At 43.1% G+C, this 17,624-nt stretch overlaps 1 protein-coding gene across 2 annotated transcripts in view; it reads right to left on the minus strand.

The window, feature by feature from the left end:
* The window catches only part of PTGFRN (prostaglandin F2 receptor inhibitor), a 95,750-nt gene that overhangs the window by 23,595 nt on the left and 54,531 nt on the right, over positions 1 to 17,624 (minus strand). For both annotated transcript variants that reach the window (XM_039519824.1, XM_039519813.1), the window contains exon 6: positions 8,489 to 8,908. In XM_039519824.1, the coding sequence (XP_039375758.1) occupies positions 8,489 to 8,908 (420 nt within the window). The remainder of the gene's footprint in view (positions 1 to 8,488; positions 8,909 to 17,624) is intronic.

Below are 17,624 nucleotides of genomic sequence, written 5' to 3' on the forward strand. Positions count from 1 at the left end.
AGTAATCTTTATTTTCAGAGTGCTATTGCCTTGAGCTAATAGGAAGAGATGAGCAGGAATGATCAGTGAACCACTCCCACAGAAAAACAACGCTGTGATCTGTCAGCCAAAGCATACATAGCAAAAAATCCGCTAGCTGGGCATTTTCTTTCTGAGGGCTCTAAGAAAAGCATCTTGGCAAGCACTGGCCTCAGTGCAACAGCATACAGCTTTCAGGCATGCCTCTTAGCACAGGGCACCCAACTTAAATGAGCAACAGTAAAGACTTCTGGGACATTGGTGAAAATCAGGTTGGTTTTACCTCACGCTCATAGCTCCATCTTAACCCTGTTACCTGTACTTAATACTTTAAAATATGGACAGTCACTATTACAAATGACAAACAGAATTTTCAGTTACAGTACAGACAATCACATGACTTGTTTTATAGATCTCACTGAGACCTAAATCAAGCCAAGTTTGAAAATATTATTCGGTAGGTTTAAAGTCTGGAACATTTAAAGCTGAATGACCTCAAGTTTGGAAAAATCAACGTCTAAGCCAAATTAGCTTTGACTCAAGCTAAGAAATCCAATGAAAAAGTTTGAACATAAACTTTTCAGACAAGCATTCTTTGAGGAAAACTGGTTCCCTAGTTTTGAAATTAAGTTGACATTTTGTAAATCTCATTGAAACTTAAAAATCAAACCAAGATTGAACTCAGACAGTAAACTGTGGTACATACTCAGGTAATAAGGAATACCTGTTTTTATTCTACTATATTATGGTTGTAAAGATTAAAAAGTTGTTATATTAAAACGCTATAAACATAATGACAAAGTTAAAATAGATCTTTCAACCACAGCTCTTCATTTCTTCATTTTTGAAAGACTGATTACTCAAGTCCAACATTACACCACCTTGATTTTGGGAGTGGGAGGTTAGGGAGGAATGAGGTTAAGCATAATTTAAAAAACAACCAAGAGTCAAAGTTGCTAAATGGGAATTTGTAAATTCCAGGACCAGGATTTATTTGGTTTAATTCCTCCTGAATGCCACTGCTGGTTAACTCTCCTGGCCAAAATGCTGGGCCAGAGAGTTTAGTTCAATCCAAAAAACAGAGAACATCTCAGTGCCTAGCAGTTTGAAGTGACTTAGCTTTAGATTTTTTTTAAAAAGCTACAGCAATTTCTTCTGTGGATTCACTGAAAAAAGCTAATGGTTCAAATGACATCAAGCTTGGTTTATTCCTTAGGGCTCAAAGACATCTACACAAGAAGTCAGGCTTGAACAAAACTTGCTTACTTGATTGAGTTATACTTGCACAAAACCTCTGAGTTTAAGGATTGTTTTCCTTTTATTTTTTAAAGACTCATGCAGAGAATTTAAAATAAAAACAGCTGAATTGATAGCAATCGATCTTTCTAGATCGCTGGATCAAGACCAAGTAAAGTGCAGAAAATAAATGTTTCAGAAAGTTAGAAGTAATGGGAAAAGGGATTTCTAATGGAAGGTGGCAATCTTAACGTCTGGCCTTCTATACTGCATTTTAGACTGTGTTCTCAAAGCACTATACAAAACTCAAATTTAGCTTCATGTAGACAAGTATTATCCCTATTTTATAGATGGGAAAAGTGGGGGACGGAGAAGTTAAGTAACTTGCCCAAGGTAACTGTGGCTCAGAATCAGAAGTACAAACAAGGAATTCTGTCACATACTCTCTTCCTCAACAGTCAGACAGCAATCATTGTAGTGGGTCTTTTCTCCTCGAAATCAGGCAGTGCCATAAACCATGCGAGGAAAAATTGATGCAATCTGCAAATTCTCTCTATTCAAAAATATTACTCATAACTGCCCTGGCACTAAGCCATCCACTACTGCACTGAAGAGACCATAATCTGCTCTTCTCCAAGTAATAAACTCCTCTCAACCTCCCCCACTGCCTTTATTCTTTCTATAGAGATTTCCCTAACCACCACCATCCCAAATTTCATAATAGTTATTACTGGAAAGAACCCTCTGTACTTTAATCTGTGGTTTACATTCCCAACTACAAATTGACGAGGGGAAAAAACGATGATGACTAAACATATTTCTACCCACTAATAAAGGGTAGAAAATACAGGGATTTCTTGCCAGGGAGTTTCTGCTGTATTGCTCTTCATTCACTTCCCTAATTAAGACAAATATATTTGATCAAGTGAGTGAGTGATGCAGAAAGAGAAGGAAAGGGAGAAGTCAGATCTCCGGGTTAGCAGAGGGCAGAGTTTTATTTTAATCACAAGTTTAACAACAAATACGCAGTTCACATTTCAACAGTTCTTGGTTTATCTTTGCTCCTTCCAAAACAAGTGATAAAACATTGCTGTGTAATGAGCTCATTCACAGATGTAATCCAGAGTTGAAGATTACACCAAGAAGCTTCTTAAATTCCCTTTTGTTTCTGACTCTCACCAGCTTTCACCCTTCACTGGGGTTTCTCTGGAGGCAGCCAGCAGAGTGAAGCCAAGCTCGATTCCTATCTCTCTCGCATCTTATTTTACAGAAGCACATTATAACCACCACCACCACCACCAAATCACTTCTATGGAACAGAAATACTGTATTGGATCTCTGTGTAACCATGCAGGGCCGGTGCAACCCATTAGGTGACCTAGGCGGTTGCCCAGGGCACTAGCATTTAGGGGGCGGCATTTTGGGTCCTTCTGCGGTGACCAGATCTTCGGCAGCCCCGGTCATGGTCGGCATTTAGGCAGAGGGACCTGGGGGGGGGGGGGGCGGGGAGAGGGCCGCCTGCAGCAAGTAAGGGGGGGTGCAGCACACAGGGGAACCGCTCCCCGCCCCAGCTCACCTCTGCTCCACCTCCTCCCCTGAGCACACCGCCCCGCTCTGCTTCTCTCCCTCCCAGGCTTGCGGCACCAAACAGCTGATGGGCGTCGCAAGCCTGGGAGGTGAGAGAAGTGGAGCGGCGACAGCGTGCTCTGGGACAAGGCGGAGCAGAGATGAGCTGGGGTAGGGAGCTGCCGCATGGCTCCTCAGGCCAGGGGAAGTGCCTCAGGGCGGGGGGGGGGGGGGAGCTGCTGCAGGGGGGAGGAGCTGTCCTGGGGAGAGGCACCTTAGGGCGGAGATCTGCCACAGGGCTCGGGGGGCGGGGGAGGAGGGCGCAAGGTGGAAGTTTCTCCTAGGGCATGAAACATCCTTGCACCCACCCTGTAACCAAGCTGTGGAAGAAGCCATTCTAAATACTATCTGGGGGATGATGGCAAATAATTTAACCCTATGGGATAAGCCACCTGAATTGCAGGGTGACTGGGTGCCTCTGCATACACAAGTAGGAAGCTTTTCACATCTAGGTCACAGGCTCAACTGTGGCGCAGCTAGGAAGAAGGATGAACCCATTACTATCTGATGGCTGTACAATGACCTGGGTGAAATGAATGTTTTTGTCCCAGCCTGAGGCCTAGCCAATAGGGGTCCACATCCCAAAAACCACACGTGCAGTTAGACCTTTGTTACCCAGCTCAGCAAGGGGATGGAAAAGGCCATGGGAAAGTGAACACTCCTCTCTTTCAGTGGTGATCCCCCGTGAGTGCAGTGAAAAAAGACATATTGTGGAATAAGAAGTTAGTACTGCTCGGAGTCTTAGTAGTCGCCAGTCTCCAGGGTTGTTGATTTAGCACCTTTCAGTTGCCAAATAGACCTTTGCCCTCAAAGGACTCAGAGAATTTCTCCAAGTGGGCTAACAACAGATCCTTTAGGTTAATGAGAATTGGGGCACTGGTCTAGCAAGGGTGTTTCACTGTATGAAGGAGCAGCTCTAACATCACCTAGCATGCATGGTTTATACCCTGAGGTGGAAAGTATTCAACATGTTACAAGTAGTTCTAATTATTAAGAAGCCTGGTCCAAAGGAAGGCTCATGAACTTTGGGTTGGAGGAGTGTGCCCTGTGAAAGGGACTACCTTGTGAGGAGTTTAAAGAACTAAATAGATACACGGTTTGGCCAGATTAAGAGAGGACACATGTACACATATCTGAAGAGTGTAGGTACTAAGGAGGGAGAAGAACTGCTTTGGGTTGTGCCAGGAAATGTCACTAGGAGTGATGAGAGAAGGAGATTTCAGACTGGATATCAAGAAATATTTGCCAACAAGTGAGAACTATTAGACTGCAGAATAATCTCCCAAAGGAAATGACAGTTCTTCCATTTCAGGATACTTTTCAAAGTAGACTAAAAAAAAGGGAATTGGAGAATCACTGGAAATCTTTAAATCAAGACTGGATGTTTTTCTAGAAGATAGGCTTTAATTCAATCACAGCTATTGGACTTGCAGCAGAAATTAAAACAAGTCCTGTGGCAGGTTATGCAGGAGGTTAAACTAGATGATCACAATGGTCCTTTCTGGCCATAAAAATCTACGAAGCTATCCACACTAGGGAACAATCTCCAATCGACTCAGGTTTTGGGAGTACATAGACTATACCTAGTAGTTCCCCTCTGCTTCTCTCCCACATACTTCTAATTTATGTGATTCTGAAATATAGATTTAATCACATCTTTCAATTAATGGAATTTCAAGTAGGCTTTTCCTTTAAGTTTCAGACCATGAATTTACCACAGTAAATTCATCTTTATTCAGCACTGAGCAAAGAAACAAGGTGGCCTCTGCCTGCAGCCAGCAAGTTGTGCCACCACTGGAAAGAATCTGGAGGGAGACATTTTCCCACAGATATTAATGGAAAAACTTTTCATAACAATGCCACATTTCAAGATTATTATTGGTGGGAAATACTGGAGTTTGTGTGTGCAGTCTCCAGCTTGTATATAAAAATGTTATAGGCCTCCTGCAGTTCAAACAGGTCACATTTCACAAGGTGTATGTGCATAAAAAAAGCTTTCCTTGAAACACAGCCAAGCTGAGACAAAACAGATCTGGGAGGAAGCCAGGTTAGAGGAAAGGACTTCCAATCCAACAAGTCCCCCAGCTCCAAACAGAAATCAATAAAGACACAGAAGGATATTCCTACAACCACTAAAAGCTTTCACGTAACACTCATTAACGACTTCCTTTGCTGAGAGAGTTTCTCTATTTTCTTATTTATTCTCACCCCTGTACCTTACTCCCAAAGCGTGGACTCAGGATACTGTTATAGTTTGAGCTTCTCAAATTGGAGATTGGAACACTACAGTTGTTAACTGTTTAGATAAGTAACCTGATTTTAAACCAGCAGCAGCAGTTAAAATGCCTTGCTGGTCAGCAGTGACTGTTCTAAATGGTCAGGAATTCCAGAGGGTGAAGCAGCGCTATTACCAAGCGGAAGATGGAAGCATCGTTCGGAGCACGTCAGAGTTCACCCCCATCAGGCCTCCACTCAGTTTAGGATTTACTGCATAGTGGCACTTTCTAGCCTTTTCAATCCTTCATGGACTTGTTCCAGCCTATGTCAAGGACCTCATCTCACTACTCCCACCCCATTGGCTTTTGTTCCCTTCACACAGTCTTCATGAGTGCCTTCCCCTCTGCAGAATCTGCTATGTAGAATAGCCTACCTTACCTTTCACCTCTGAACTTTGACCTCGATCAAGTCAAACTCTGCACATAGGTGATGGAACTAGGAGTGCTGCCGCACCCCCCGCGTGAAGTGGTTTCCATTATATACAGGGTTTACAGTTTGGTTCAATGGCTCTTCGCACCCCCACTATACAAATTGTTCCAGCACCCCTGACACTGTGCCCATTTTCTCATAGTAAAACAGGGATACCACCTCCTGTCTGACATGAAAGAGATATAAGGGTAAATTAATTTGCATAAGCACCTTCACTGTTATTGGGCATCTTCTATCTGAGGCTGGTGAGTAATCTTCAAATCTTAGTCAAAACATTTCTCCTTAAACTATGCTTTTAAATTTCTCCCTACCTTTGCTATTCATCTGTGTAACTATTACTTCAATCCACAATGTATCCTGAATTTAAGTTGTATTTTAACCCATCTTCTACGTAAGCCCAACCACAGACATTCATTCCCCCTAGAAAGCTAGGTGTGTTGTATCTGCCTGTAATCATTCCTCTAAATTTGACTCGCCTGTCTGAATCCAGGAACAGAACAAAAAGGCACAGGGGATAGGAATGGGGCTAGAGGAAGGGAGGTGTGGTATGCACTCTCATGTGTGCCCCTGTTCCTAACAATTAGCAGGAAGTCATTTTTTGGTTTGGCATGTATGCCAACGTCCCTTCTAATTGAGCTTGAGGAGTTCCTTTTTCTCCAGAGTTGCTTCAGTCTGGCAACACCAGCATTTCCCATCCAAACTGAATAAAGACAGTTCAAGACAAGGTCCCAAATAAATAACCTGCAGACAAATAGGATTTTAAAACGTCAGCTAATCACTCAAAATGAGGCAGCAGGTCGAGCTGCAAGAGAGCTTTTAGAAAAGCTACTACTTGGGGGGACTGGGAAGGCCAGTGCAGACGATATTACAATCAGAACTGGATGAGACTGTGAAATTTGTTCATGTGCCATGAAACTTGAATTGCGAATGTGAAAATTTTAAATCAGCCTTTGCTATTTGCCAGATTTATTTTGGGAAACAGCCTTTTCTTGTCTTGGAAGGACTGAAAAAGGAAATTAGATTCCCTTTTGAAGTGGAGGTGGAAGGCTGGCCAGGAAAGATGGCAATGCAACAAACAGACCCATCCCTTACATAGCTCACAGGTTTTCCTCCATACTGCAGATATTAATGGTGTGCCTTGTTCTTAAACTGTTTAGCATGAATACAAAGTGACACCATACGAATACATTCAAAAGAGTCGTATTTGTGACCCCCTTCTCGGGGGGTGGGAGCGGCTCTGGGGAGAGGGACAAGGCTCACCTTTTCAGGCTTCTCATATTACTCTGTACACTGGCAACACAAACATTCAGGTAACACACATCCTGTTGAAATGATAAGCCACTCGCCGGGGTACTCTGAATGGGACCAGAGCATGGGTAATGTCTGCTTTTAGAATGACGGTTTTATGATTACAAGCAAAGAGGGAGAGGAGAGGGAATAGTAAGGCCTAGTAGTGAAACTCACCTGGAAGTTCAGTCTTCGACATTGTCCAGGCTCTTTAAGGTCAGGTGCACTTTCAGTAGGGCTAGTTTCTGACAGCGTCAGAGCCCTGCACAGTTGCAATGGAGAACGTCATTTTATAACAACTGCCTAAGGCTTAGCCCGTGGCCCTTGCCAGAAGACGTTTCAGTTTTAGATACTGGCTGGTTGAGGATCATTTCATTACTATTTGGGCAACTGGAAATTAACAGATCCTAGTTTGTGCAAACCTCTGTCTTCTCACCAAACCCAGAATTCCTCTTCCCCCAAAGCTTCAGATACATACCGTGACTCTGGGCTGTGCATGAGGCCACAGAGAAGGAGTGAGACGGTGCAAGGGGAAGGAACACGTGGGGAACGGGAATAGAGATAAAAATGAAGTTGCTAACTGCATTGATACATAAAAAAAACAAAAAAAAACGGGGTCAATTTGCCCATGGAGCCGTTAACTTTGATGGAAATGCTCTTGGGGAATTTGAAATATGTAATCACTAAAAATCCAAGAAATCTCTGGTTAAGCCAACATCAACATCCAGGGCAGCCTCAGCTCTTGTATAACCACTCTAAACCTTCCCAGACAGTTCAGCACCATAAAAAAGTAACTGAATGCAACATATAACAAATCAGAAATGCACCTACCTGATGCCTCAGTCACACACAAGTACACACGGACATCACACCCATGTACAGACAACATCCGTCTACTGGAAATAGCTTAATCTAGTTGATGTTGCAGCTAAGGTTGTGAGTTTGAGTGCAATTCTGAAGAACAGATGTATGCACTGCAGTTGTGTATTTGCTGAAATTCAAAATACCATGTCACACTTTAGAGTCCAAGTATGATTGGGTTTTAAGATGTTTGGGTAGTGGGGCATACAAGCAAAAGCTGCTGCAATGTTAAAGTTGGCTTAACTGGCAGTTTCCTGGATTTTTTGCAATTATATTGATAGGAAATGCACTTGGGCAATTTTATTCCAAACTAATTAAGTTTGCTTTAGAACAGAAATAGGATTCTCCATGGCTTTTTAGCATTAAAGCTCTCCCAAAGCAATCGTTATATACCAGCAATATAGTGACTGAGCTGGCAAGCGTAGTAGCCATTCTTCACTCAGAGATAGGTCATGCCATGAGAGACTTTCAAGCCTGTATTAGCGAAGGAAGGAATGTGGGCCAGGACTCCAATGTCAGACCCAGTTCATTTAAAGTATTCCAAGATATAACCAGATACAATAAACAGCAGAGAAGTGCCTGGGGAGTGGAGATACACAACATTCTAGCAACCAGCCCTGTCTCAGCATGGAGATGCTCTCAGACTGAGCTAAGGAATAGCAGCAATGACCCCAGAGGTTAGTGACACTGGCACAAGCACCGTGCAGCACTCAGCTCCCTCCCAAAGCACATACACATTGAGTTCTGTACTGACCTGAGGTTTGGAAATCTATCTGGATGGGATTGGAAAAGCCATTCACTGCCTCTCGCCACAAGCCACCACCGCCTGGGGACCAGGCGGTCACCACGCAGCGATACAGACCAGCGTCAGACATCTGCGTCTGGTACATCCTATAGCGGAACTCGTTCTCCTGAACCTTCTCCAGGACCACACCATCCACTCGCGTCTGGTCTGTCCAGTCTTCCAGTCTTACCACGGAATCCTGGTTCAGGGAGATTATGCGAGTGGTTCCATTTGGGTTTGACTGATCCGTCAATGGCTTTTCTGCTGTAATGAGCACAGAGTAACGCGGGGTCTTGATGTTTTGGGAAGACACCTTGCATGTCATCTCAAAGTTGTGACCTGCCACGAAGAATGGCTTCAGTTTCACCGCCTCCACTGTTAGTGTATAATCTGAAAGAGGGAAGGAAATCAGAAGCAATAAATAGCTGTCTGCATTTATATAGCACCTTTCAACCCAGCAGATTTTCAAAATGCTTCACAAACGAGTAGACACAGCCCTAGAACACTTCACCTATTGCTGGTGTAGAGTGCAGGTTGCTATTTAACAGCTCACACTGTTACATAAACAGCTTAGGATAGGACGTGAAGAACATTATTCCTAATAGACACTACAGAGAAACTGACAGGTGGAATTTAATTACCCAAGACAGATGTGGCTAGGACATCAAGGATAGTACCCCTATGTTTGAATTAATCCCTAAAGGGATCAGGGCCTCAGTTTTATGTTGCTATAGGAAGTGCCATTTCAGATCAAAGTGCTGGGGCATTGGTTCAGCACCAGTGACAAAATGAAAATTGCAGCCTTTTGGATCAACACCAATTCCTGCAGCACCATGGGTCTGCCTTGAAGAGCCATTCCAGTAGTGTCCTACCCTGATTTGGCTTAGCTGACAAGATCAGCTGGGATCAGAGCATAAAGAGGTTTGGTTACAAGAACAAAAAAGTCCCGCAAATGCTTTCTACATGTAGGAAAAAAATCCAGGATACATCTTCCTCCACCTCTGGACCTCTCACCTGTATGCTACTAATTTGTCTAAATTGGTCATAACTAATATTGGAATGTTAGAAGTTGCATATTTATTGTCATTAATTATGTCAAATAAAGAGCAGAGGACTTGCCCTACATTTCCCCCCTCCTTCCCAAGTCTGTGAGAGCCTGAATCCTAAATATCCCTTAATGACAGGATTTTGGACAATTCTGCATCTAGGAGGGGAGCAGAGTCCCCAGACATGGAAAGTTTGAGCTCAAGAGCAAAGAATCAAAAAAAAGTTATAGGCAAAAAAACAAAAACAAAAACAAAAACCAACAACAACAAAAATACCAGAGGTAGATAAAGGTAGGTGAGTTGCAAACTTAAGTATATTGTTCACTACTGGGAAAGATCACACACTTGAGAACAATCCTACTTATTGAGGCACTTAAACCACCAAACAGCATAATATCTATGTCCTGATCTGCACACAGAAGTTGCACTGGTTTCACTGAAGTCAGTTTAAAAAACAGTCGGATAAATAGCTGTACAGAAGCATCAATTTACCTTCCATCAGTACATTTTACAAACAATTGAATTAAACTGGTGAAATTTCCACATTTAGATAAGAACTTTGAAATGTAGCTAGTACAAAGAACAAAAGGAGTTACGCAAAGGCCTTGTGGCCAATCCACAAGACAAAGAGCAATTAGGGCTCCAATTCACATCCCTTCCATGAGGAATACAGGGTTCTCTTAACTTCCAACAGTGTCCTAGGTTGGCTAAAGTGGGTGGAAAAAGATGACCCCAATAATATCTTTCCAGCTGATTGCTGGGATTGATCCTCCATCTATCTCATGAGCTATGGCTCCTTCGAGTGGAGAGGGTACAACATTACCCCCACCCCCGACACACACACACATTAGAAGTTGAAAAAGCCTCCAGAGTGACATTGCCCGTCCCCTCTAAACAAAGCAAGATTGATCCCTAAAGCGTAACCATTGAGCCATTTGGGAGACCATATTAACCTAGTCTGCATGAGCATGCTTTCTGTCTAACCTTCGCCTGCGCCACACAACACCAGTATATTTGTCAGTCAACCCACACAAGTCAAGGTATCTATTGGTTATTATGGCAAGAAAACACAGAAGTGCAAATAGTAGACTGGAGTCAGCTCAGTGTTCAGTACTGTTTTTGCTACAGTGAATTTTCTTCCAGTAATGAAAATGACTCCATATGAAACACAAACCCAGCCACGCTGTGCAAGGCAAAACTTTACAGGGCAACAGGGAAATAAGCTAGAGTAAGGCTGCAACACATACCCCCCAAATTGAAACAAATACTTCTGCCTTCCCCAGGAGAGCAACAAGATACTAGTCATGATTACATTTTGGAGTGTTTTGCCTGTAAGCAGCAGTTTTCCCAATGAGTAAACAGTGCACGAAATGAGAAACCGGGTATGACAACTTTAAAATCAGCACTGTACAAAGTAGATCACTATGCAATGCTATATAAAGCATCAGCAGGAACAGAAAAGGAATATGGTGTTAGCAGTGATTTGGGCAAGCATGGAATTAGATATTCCATACAACAACATTTGAGAATATTAGGATTGCAGTTAGGCGCTCAAAAAAGGCAGGAGATGCCAAAATTGTGGTTGCATGCACAACCAAGTCTCTGCCCCTCTGCACATTAAAATACAGTCTAATTATACAACCACATTCTGTTTTTCCATACCATCATTTCTACAAACTTTGATACACTCTATTATTTATATTGTTGTAGTACCTAGCAGCCTTGAGTATTCCATTGTGTTGGGCATTGAACAAACATAGTAAAAGACAGTCCCTGCCTCAAAGAGTTTATAAGCTAAAGACAATATATAGCTGCATAACTGAATTTGACTTCTTTATACTTACATCAACTTGGTTGTCATAACGGTCCAATACAGGTGAGCATCCTCAGCTCCCACTGAAGTCAATGTGCTCAAGCCCACTGGTATTGAAGTCAACAGGAGTTTGGTCACTGACTTCAATGGGAGCAGGATGAAGCCCAGTGAGAGTTGAAAGCACTTGGACCCCTTGCAAGAAGCGTTCAGCAATGTACACGATCATTAGCATCTCAAAGGAACACATGCAGAGTTGCAGTAAGTGCCTATTATTATGATGGTTTTTTGTAGTGTCATTTAAGTACAAATGCATCACTTTGTAGTTTTCATGGGACCTGTCAAGCTATTTTAATCTTAATAAACTTAAAATACTACTATTTTCTCCAAATATAGGCTGTGCTGTGAAACAATTAATTTCCAGTGCTTTTATTTATAGGTCACTGATTTGAACTTTGATATTCCTAATTAGAAGAGAACAAGTTTGAAAGCTGAATGTTTCCATAAACTGGCAGTTTAACTTGTCATCGTTTCCAGGTGTAAAGTAGGTGATCACATTAAACCGTAACAGTTTGTTAACAGTAAGAGGGAATATAATGAAATCCCATGGACAGTAATGTAGTTATTAAAATAGTTACCGGTGCAATTGGATTTTGAATGCCTATTCTAGGCAGCAGTGGGCATGCCACAGTTTCAGTTGGAACTGAGTTTCCATTGTAAGACACATTTTGGCAGGTTAGGTCTGAAATGGGAAGAATTATTCTATCAAATTTAAGTAAATCAGACAAGGGGTTGATACATTAGGAGTTGAGGATGAATTAGAATCCTCTATTTCGCCACTCTGTAGCCAGAAAATGGAAAGAAGAGAAAACCTAGTTTGCTGGACTTGCCTAGTTGAGATCTAGTGCCCAGGGACCTGATTAAACAACAAGTAATAGCGGTAGATGGCACATCAACTCTGGTGTGCTAGGGCTCAGTAGAAGTTCAACAGACCAAGCCTGAAAGCAGCAAGAGTCAGGCAGGGGAGGGGGAAGAGAGGGATAAGCGTTTGCCCACTTCCTGGCTCTTCTGCAAGTAAGAAGGTAAGCAAGATTGGGGATGGGGACTGCCCTTAGGCAGGCTGTCCCCCAGGCACTCTGCTTGCTCAGTCCCCTCCTATACGGCAGTGATACACTGTGGCTCGCAAGCCACAAGTAGCTCTTCCATGTGTCTCATTGTGCATAGGACATTAAAACACTGTGTGATTTAATTAATAACCAATCTAAGTTATTAACCCATCAGGATGCTTTTACCACTGAGGTCTGAGTATCACTACTGTAGGTCTAATGAGGGGGCTTTGGGAGATCTGAGGAAGAAGGGGAGGCAGCACAGAAGGGGACTCTCTCTTTCCTTGCCTCCCCTCCTGCCCCAGACCTCCCCTTGTCCTCTTGGTCACAGTGCTGCTTCCCCCACCCTTGCACAGGGTCCAGAGAACAGAGAGGGGGCAGTAGGGAAGAGGTTCTTCATTCCCTGGGACCGCAATCTCCACCCTAAAAACCCTTCCTGAGCCCATCCAATGAGCCTACTTAGGCTCCTCAACCACCACCATGTGTCAGGTGGCTGAAGAGAAAGACTCGGGGGAGGGGGGGTAAGGGGGAGGGGAGAATCACCGAGAAATGGGAGCCAGCCCACCAACTCTGTGGGGGGTTAGAAGGCAGCAAGGAGGGTGAGGAAGAAGTTCTTCACATGACCTGCTCCAGAGAAACCAGACACCTGCAAGCGGCAAGGTAGGGGGAAGTTCTTCCACTGGATTCTGATCACCTTCCAGTCTCCTGCAAGCCCCATACATCTCCCTTTCTGCAGGCCCTAGGACAGCCCCAGCCAGCGGCCCTTAGGAAGTTGACAGGGGTGTGGCTCCACTCCTAAGCTCTTTAGGAGAGAGGCCCCTGATTCTCAGGGCCTACAGGGGGTTCATATAAGCGGGACTCCTTTTGGCAGGCCATAGGTTTATAGCATCAGGACTCCTTTCCAAAGGAGGGTGCATAGGAACTGTGGTTAGCAGATGATTTATGACTAGTTACTGATGGTTTCACATAGGCCTGCAATGACCTCCTTTTAAGGACTGCTTGATCAGGGCTCCTCTCCTGACTTTCGGAACAGGAAACGGTTCATTTCCAGAAATTATGCATTTTTAAATTAAGAAGTCAGTTAAGAGTGCTGGTGACAACTCACAGCTTGACTTGTGGACCAACTGTCCAACTCTTGCTCGTGAACATCTTGCCCGGAAGGTTATTTTTAAGTCGTTTTCCATCAGTAAATACAAGCACAATAAAGTCTGCAGTCCATGTATGTAATAAACAGAGGAATAGCACCTTTGTCTATTTCCATCTTGAGATATGGCTTTACCCAAGCATTTATGTACTCAAACCACATGCTTTGAAAATGGCTTTAATAATGTAACGTATCTTCAGATACGTTATATAAAGTGTACGGAATTTAATTAAGTATATGCCATATGTCCCCATTTGAACTCCTAACTCTTGAAAGAGGAACAGAGCACAACTTTGAATTTAAAATGCTTTTCACTACATAGTGAACTGAGTCATAATTGATAAACCTAATAATTTCCATGTCTACAATGCAGAGCATTTTGAAATAAGCCAGTTTCTACTGCAGCATTACAGCTAACTTATTAGCACCTCCTGAGGACTGGTTACAGTAATGAAATGTTCTGTTCATTTGAGGTTTTTACATCATTGCCAAAGTACCTGAATGCTTCCATCCCTCCCCCCAACCTCCCCAATCGGAGTTTGGTATTTCTTAGCTCAAATGGGACAGAATTAAGATTGTGATTGATGTTTTAAGTGGCTGTGGTTAGCTGTAGAATTATATCTTTAACTCTAATTTCCTATTTGTTTAACATTAACATTCTTGAAAGTTTATATATATTTGAAATATTTTTGTCTTCCACCTTACCTATTGGGGGGGAGGGAGGGACTTGGCTGGAAATTTTTGCTATTTTATATTTACTCTGTAATAAGAGCGACGTATTGCTTCTTGTTCCCAATTTTCATGGCCAACCTGGCATAGCTTGCATACACCGAAGAGAACACAGTATTGCAAGATGGCCCATATAGGTCTGTAATGTTTATAGAAAAAAGTGGTTTCATGTTTTATATTTCATTTGAGAAATACTATCACTTGTAATCATGTAATTAGGGGACTATCATGATTTATACACACACGCGGTCGAGTTCTGTTGCACATGGACACCACTCAGCTCCGTATCTCCTTTTCATGCCCCCAGATGGTGCTCTCTTGACTTTCCCAATGCCTGTCTGAGACCAGGGCCTGAATCAGAGCTAACTGGCTGTGGCTCAGTCCAGATAAGACAGGAGTGATGCTGACTGGATGAGGGAAGCAGTCAGATGGCAGAGACAATATTGGTTCTCATGAGAGAAGGGATACATCTGCTTTTTATTAAGGTTCACAGTCTGCTGATCCTACTGAACCTTGAGTTACTTCTGGAATTCCAGGAAATAGTAGTATCTGAGCATGCTCTTATCCATCTGCACTTTATAAGCACATTGCTACAGCTATCCACACCTTTCTCACGTTCATATTAGATTACTGCAGTGAGCTATTCTTGGGGCTGCACTACTTAGTGTTTCATGCATGGAGCATATTACACTTGCTTCATAAACTGTGCTAGCTTTCAACTAGTTTTTGGGTACAATTCAAGATTTTAGGTTTAAACTATAAAGCCTAGTATGTTTTAGGTTCTAGCTGTTTTATAAATGCTTCATGCTGGGAACTGAAATCAGTTGGAAGACTCAAGTTGACAATCTTCAGTTTATGTCTTGAGGGCTTACTGTGGAAAAGCATTTTCAGCAAAAGGCCTTACTCAGATTCACTTCTCCAACTCATCTGATAGAGCTGGAGTTGGCTGACAGTCAGGACATGCTGCAAATCCCACATCTTCAATCAGGCTTTTGAACACACAGGATACAGTGGGAGGAATTGATTTTCAGAGATGGGTGGGTAGCTTTTTGTTTTGCGTTTGGAGAGTCTGACGAATCAATTCTAGGACCTAATACACAGAGGGATTTTTCATAAACATGCAATATACATTTGCAATATTGAATCAGCATGGCCCTCTGATTTATATGGAACCCCGCTTTGTCTACGAACAATCCCCTTCATGAGAACATCTGAGCCTCCTAGAACAAGACCACTGTAAAACTAGTTCTTACAATGATGCTCTGATCTCAGAAGTGACAAGGAAAGGGTAGAGAACAACCTCTCCAATTGGAATGACTCAGTCATCGCCAGGACTCCATGAGAGTCATTTCCCTTCCCAGGAAATGTCCTATTTAGATTTTACATTAAGGTAGCTCTGTTCTGCTCTATAGGGCACTCCGGCCTGCCTTTATCTACATCCCACTTCATGGCCTTTGGTACCTCGCTGCCGTAGGCGGGGACACAAAGCCAGTATTCTCAATCTAGCCAAGTTTATCCACCTTCTGATTCATCCAAGCCTAGGGATCAAAAGGGGACTGCTTCAGAAGAAAGAGGAAATGAAAGCACAGCAGGGATCACCAGGAAACAAACAGGTGCTTAGACCAGTGGTGGACAACCTGTGGCCCATCAAGGTAATCTGCTGGCAGGCTGAGACAGCGTTTACATTGACCACCCACAGGAACAGCCACCCGCAGCTCCAAGTGGCAGCAGTTCACCGTTCCTGGCCAATGGCAGCTGAGGGAAGCAGCGGCCAGCATGTCCCTGGGGCCCACGCCGGATCTCCCCAGCTCCCGTTGGCCGGGAACAGCGAACCACGGCCACTGGGAGCCGGGGGCGACCATGCTTGTGGATGGTCAATGTAAACACTGTCTCGCAGCCCACCAGCGGATTGCTCTGACGGGCCATAGGCTGCCCACCACTGGCTTAGACAGTTATTGCTGAACAGGAGCAAGGAAAGGTCACGTAAGGGAAAAGAGTGAGCATTTCTGCATCCCTAATACAAGACATCAATATTTTTGACACTAATTTATGCAACTAACTGTACCCCACTCACTGCCATAGCTGGGATCATCAATGTAGCCAGGTATGGATTTAGGCTAAAATAGGATCAGATTGCCCTATTCTAACTGCCAGAATCTAGATCACAGAAAAACTGCCCTGTTCTGTTCATTCCCTCTGAAGCATCTGGCCCGGGCCACTGTCAGAAGACAGGATACTGGGCTGGATGGACCACTGATTTGACCCAGTATGGCCATTAGTATGTCTTTAGTGATCAAAACAGAAAGCTCTCCCCAAAACCACTCTCCATCAGTTGCTACTGGGGAAAGACTAAGGGGCCCTATTAATGTGATCTGTGAAATACTGCTTTTCTCTCTCATTGCACACAGCACACAAGCTACAGAACAGCACCACCATCAACATTTCCCTCTGGACAGGCCAGCCAGTGGTAGTTGTGCAGGTTACAGAAAAATCAGATTATTTGGTACTTAGAAAGAGAATGCTTCAGAAGTTAAGTAAAGAATGAAATGGGGAAAACACTTCTTCACATTTCCTAATACTAAGCAATAGTGCAACTTACTAACTTTTAAAGAAAGACTGGCCGAAAAGGTTAAAAAAAAAAAAAAAAAGGAACTTTCTTCAAGCATTGTAACCTGAATCCTTCTAGAGTATGCATCTCCTCCTATCTGCAGTAGTCCCACAAACTCATCTTTGAAGTTAGACTCCTGGAACCTTCAATTAATGAAAAGGGTCAAACGTGCAACAGAAATCCACCCAATACCTACATATACAAAAAGGCACAATTGGGCATAGTTTATGTTGTCAGCAGAAAAAAAACCTAACAGATAAGATCCCGGAAGGAAACCACAAGAATACACCCTCAACTTACTGTTGGTCTGGGTGTTACTCCAAACAGACCAAGGCCAAAGGCAAAAGAAATCCTAGCCAAATTATTCCCTTCGGTCTTGCAGTACTTCCTGACTTGTGTGACTGGCTGTTTCAATTCTGTAAGTTACAGTATTCCTTTGTTGCTCCTACTATTTAATGTACACTTTTTCAAGGCCTTAGCTAACAGTGCATAATATACTTCTGGGTAATGACTGAAGACAAGATTTCAAAGAGAATGATCAATTCAAAATGTGGCCATAATGACAATACTGAAAAGACAGATGGTTATAAGGGAGGGAGAGTTTAGAAACAAAGGGGAAAAAATGCTCTATTCCACCAATCCCCACCCTGACAAAAACAGAAA

This window comes from Mauremys reevesii, linkage group 1 (assembly GCF_016161935.1).
Source record: "Mauremys reevesii isolate NIE-2019 linkage group 1, ASM1616193v1, whole genome shotgun sequence".
In the NCBI taxonomy this organism is placed as follows: domain Eukaryota; kingdom Metazoa; phylum Chordata; order Testudines; family Geoemydidae; genus Mauremys; species Mauremys reevesii.